Raw genomic sequence first — 4,530 nt, 5'->3', positions numbered from 1 at the left:
TCTCTAAGTGTAGCCCTGTGATAGACTGGTGACCTGTCCAGGTGAACCTGCCTTCACCCTGAGTCAGCTGGGATAGACTCCAGCCCCCCACGACCCTGGGTGAGTGTATAGATAACACTGGGTTACAAAAAAATACTTTTTTGAAGGTGTCTAGGATTTTTTTAAAAACTGATTTAGGACATTTTTGCAGCGCTGAATCCAAAAATGACATCTGCTTTTCTGTAGCAGGTCAGGTTTTTATGCCAACTCGATTTTAAAAAATTGATTTTACCACTAAATCGAAGACATTTTTTGACATTAGCGACTGATTTATTTCAGTATTTCTCATATGAAATCAGATTTTAGAGGGAAAAAATCATTTTCATGAGTTAAATGATCCAAACGTTGATGAGCGTAAAAATTTGTAAAGGTCAATTTAAGTTTCATGAAAGCAAAATTTTGCCATCATTGAGCAAAACCAATGTCATTTTTGGATTCAGCACATTGCAATTGCCCACAATCAGCTCAATAAACTTGCCTTCACCCTAAAGTCAGCTGGGATAGGCTCCAGCTCCCCCACAACCCTAGTGAGGATTTAGCGGTGTATAGATAATGGATGGATGGATGGATCTAACATGTAGCCATCATCAGGAAGAATGAGAAGGATGATTCAATATTACAAGACACGACAGCACACGAAAATCCAATTTCCATCCCACACTTACAGCTAATGACCATTATACCCAGGACGAAGAGCACTCCAGCGATGACGAGTCCAGCGTATCGAAGGGACTCATAATCTGGACAACACAAATCAACAAGTCAATCACCAGCAACAAGTAATGATCATATTAAAGAAAAAAACACAACACCCCCAGAAAGGCTTCTTACCATAGGTGAAAGGTTGGTCCCATTTCTGATCTGTGAGAAGCAAAAGTAGAAAGAAAAGTATTGACTCAAGTTTGACTGTTGAACAGAAGAAGCATCTACAGGAACAAAAAAAGCGAGAGGATCACTGGGGAGCGACTGTCAGAGATGGCATGACAGATCTACTGGCTCTGCTGACACGCTGTTGATGGTGTATCAAAAGCCCCTATCTACGGTAAGCCAGCACAGCGTGAGGACACAAATATCTTATCTCGTCTTGCATAAGGTACAATCAAGCATTAATCTGTTGGCAAGAGAGGAAGTGAGGTGCTCTATTCCACCACTCTGCCATGGGTTTTGTTTAGGAAGACGGGGAATTGTGATACTGTCAGTCTGCCGCGAGATAACAATAGAACCGCAACGCCTGTGGCATGTAAGGCAACTATGGAGCGGGGAAAAAAGTTAGTTACCCCAGGCAGCAGGTTGAGCGGTCCCGGCTGTGGTGGGTTTCTTAGTTGCAGGTGGGGAGGATGTCACTGTGGATGCTGGAAAAACAGTGAAAAAACATTGACTTCTTTATACAAAAAATAAATTAAATAAATGTTTGGCCCTCTTTATTTAACATTTATATAGTCTAATATTTATAATACACAAGTTTATAATTCAATGTGAAACTCAATTTTTAATTGAATTTCTGAATATTTCAGCGGAAAGGCTCTCGGAGGAAATTTAGGCCGACGACGCTTTTTAAAGTATATCAGCGCTCTCTTTGTCTCTATCACTCTCTCTTTCTCCCCAGTGCTGTAAAACGCAGCAGAAATACTCCCTTACATATCTCAACAAGGACAGGGAGTTTAACATTTTCTAATTACCTCATAATTAGTTTCTGCATTTGTGATGGGGAAAGCGTACTCTAAGCCTTTTCTTTTTTTTTCTGTAGCTGTGAGGGGATGTTACAGTCTGCTGGAGAGCTTCGTTGGGTTCATCTACGAGCCCAACTCCACCAGCTGGGTGTCGAAGCGTTTAAGGAGGAAGGTGAAACCAGAGAGTTTTACCTGGACTGGATGTGATATTCGGTTTTGCCGTCCCCGCAGTGGGAGCTAAAGGGAAGGACATAGACAGGAGACACATCAGGTTTACGTGAGTGAAACGAAGGGTGTTTCATACAGCGACACACACACACACACACACGCACCTACTATCTGCTAAAGTCTTGATTTCTGATGTAGTCTTGTTAATGTTCTGTTTTGTGGTTTGCTCACCAGCAGGGAAGGAAGCAGGTGACTGTGGTTTCTAGTGGCTGCCCTTCGCCCCGCAAAATGTTGACGATTTTTAAAAAATTCAGTATCGATTTATTTTCAGATTGGCCACCTGATCTCTGGACTTGACCATGAAAACTAGTAAGAAAAAACTCCTGCGCTGTAGGAATGCGGTATTTATTGATCTGTGATCACTTCTTTTCCAATTCATTTCTATGGGAGTCAGGGCTTTTTGGAGCCAGCAGCTAGCGGACGTAGTGATACTGCAGGTTTTTGACACTTCCGGGTTCATTTTTCAGGGCCGGTTGCTACGTCCATCTTTTATACAGTCTATGCTACAACACAATGGCTGTGTCCGAAATCACTCCCTATGCCCTACATAGTGCACTATATAGGGTGCACGCCATTTTGTAGGGGTGTCCAAATGCTAAGTTACAAATGTTACACCCTAAATAGTGCACTCAAAATATCCCACAATGCACCGTAAAAAGTAGTGTACAGCCGATGGTCACTAACCGAGCAATATGGACCCGTCATGCATTGCGCAAAAGGAAATGAAAATGGAGATGAACAAGAGCGCAGAAAAATTCCTGTTTGTTTTGTTAAATTTTATTTTACCCGGACAGTGAGCGTCGCTAAAATTGCGGCGCTCGGTTGTGATTTGGACACACAACACCACTTTATTTAAATTGCTTTTAGTTACTGGATCCTGAAGAGACGCTCTCTCATCTGGTATGTACAGCAAAATGACAATAAACTTGATTTAATTAGATTTCTTAGCTACGCAATAAACTGTTCATTTGATGTGTTTGTACTACGCTGTTGCAGCACAAATCACGTAATTAATAGCTCGAGTAGTGTCTGAAATGATACTTTGCCGAGGTGCTCCCTATATAGTGATCACTACATAGTGATCACTATATAGGGAGTAGGGAGTGAGTGGGTGATTTCGAACACAGCTAATGTTATGGGTGAGCGCGTGCACCGTACCAAGATGGCCGCCAATGTGGCCGTGTGATTCCATTGGCCGGCAGCGCGGACGAGACATCTAGCCTTTATTTTATACATCTATGGTGGTAAATAACTGTACAACACTTACACCATCAGTATTTTTGTCTTTTTGATATTTTAAGTGCTACCAAAACTGTTTTAGATTATTTTTTTCAAGTTTAAGTGATATTTTCAACTCATTGCAGGAACGCTACTTTTACGTTAGATTGACAGATTATTACTATAAGATGAGATAAACCTCTTCGATCTCTTACAGGGGAAATTAAATGTTTCTGCAGCTAGATACGAATAAGGCAAAAAATAAAAAATACAGATGAGACTAAAAGTAAAGACTGTGCACAGCTTTCACGTGCACAGATGAGGCCTGATGAATTTTAACTTTAATTTGACATTTCGTGCATGGGCAGGATTTGTACTTACGCACGATTTTAATATTTCTCTCCTCACCCAAGAGATAAAAAAAAAAAACATAAACCTAAAGACATGACCTTTAGGAAAAAAGATTAAATAGACAAATAAAATTGGATGTACCTCGGTAGATAATGAAGTAAGTAGGTGGATAGAACAGCATACAAAAAAGCTTAGCTCCACCTTGAGTGTTCACAAAATGAAAAATACTAATGTCTGATGCATTAATAACTCAAAAATAATCAGCAAAAATAATCCAACTGACTAATATTGCTATTTATTATTACTGTATAAGACTCATCCATGTTGGATAATGACAATAATAATCAGCAGCTGTAATAAGCTGTATTATATGATTATATTTAGGCATTATACTAATTTATATAACAATATAATAGCATTTTATTAGCTTTAATACTTAAAAACTTAACCATTTTTAACATAAGAGATGTTTTGCAGGACTTTTACTTGGAACAGTATTTTTATACTGCAGTGGTGCTACCTGGTGTAGTTAAGTTAAGGATTTGAGTATTTCATTTTTGTGAGGTGTGTAACTAGATAAGATAAGATAAGATAACATAAGATGAAGGGGGGTTGCATGTTACTCGTGCTAAATACAAATAAGGCATTGATAAAGGACAGGATGTACAATAAGGGCAAAAATAAAGATATAGATAGAATTTTTACTCTTTAACTTTAACTAATAGTCATGATAAGCTTATAAGAGGATAGATAGATAGATAGATAGATAGATAGATAGATAGATAGATAGATAGACCTAGTACCTGCTGAAGTCTTGATTTCTGATGTAGGCTTGTTAATGTTCTGTTTTGTGGTTTGCTCATTAGCAGGGGAGGTTTCCCCGGCGTCTCTGATGACTCTGGTTTCCGCTCTGAGGTCTGTTAGACACAGAAAGCAACGCACGACATGACCTTTAGCAACACAACTGGTTAGATAGATAGATAGATAGATAGATAGATAGATAGATAGATAGATAGATAGATAG

The 4,530-nt window shown here is 39.2% G+C and overlaps 1 protein-coding gene across 1 annotated transcript in view; it reads right to left on the bottom strand.

Annotated features, from left to right (window-relative positions):
• Positions 1–4,530, bottom strand: part of fxyd5 (FXYD domain containing ion transport regulator 5) — a 9,924-nt gene that overhangs the window by 2,007 nt on the left and 3,387 nt on the right. Inside the window, exons 4-8 of the mRNA XM_008301052.1 lie at positions 4,310–4,423; positions 1,902–1,946; positions 1,317–1,391; positions 871–900; positions 705–779 (exon numbers count right to left, since the gene is read on the bottom strand). Coding sequence (XP_008299274.1) covers positions 705–779; positions 871–900; positions 1,317–1,391; positions 1,902–1,946; positions 4,310–4,423 — 339 coding nt within the window. The remainder of the gene's footprint in view (positions 1–704; positions 780–870; positions 901–1,316; positions 1,392–1,901; positions 1,947–4,309; positions 4,424–4,530) is intronic.

This window comes from Stegastes partitus, unplaced genomic scaffold, assembly GCF_000690725.1.
Source record: "Stegastes partitus isolate 25-593 unplaced genomic scaffold, Stegastes_partitus-1.0.2 Scaffold1625, whole genome shotgun sequence".
NCBI classification, from domain to species: domain Eukaryota; kingdom Metazoa; phylum Chordata; class Actinopteri; family Pomacentridae; genus Stegastes; species Stegastes partitus.
This window is presented reverse-complemented; position numbering and strand designations above follow the sequence as displayed.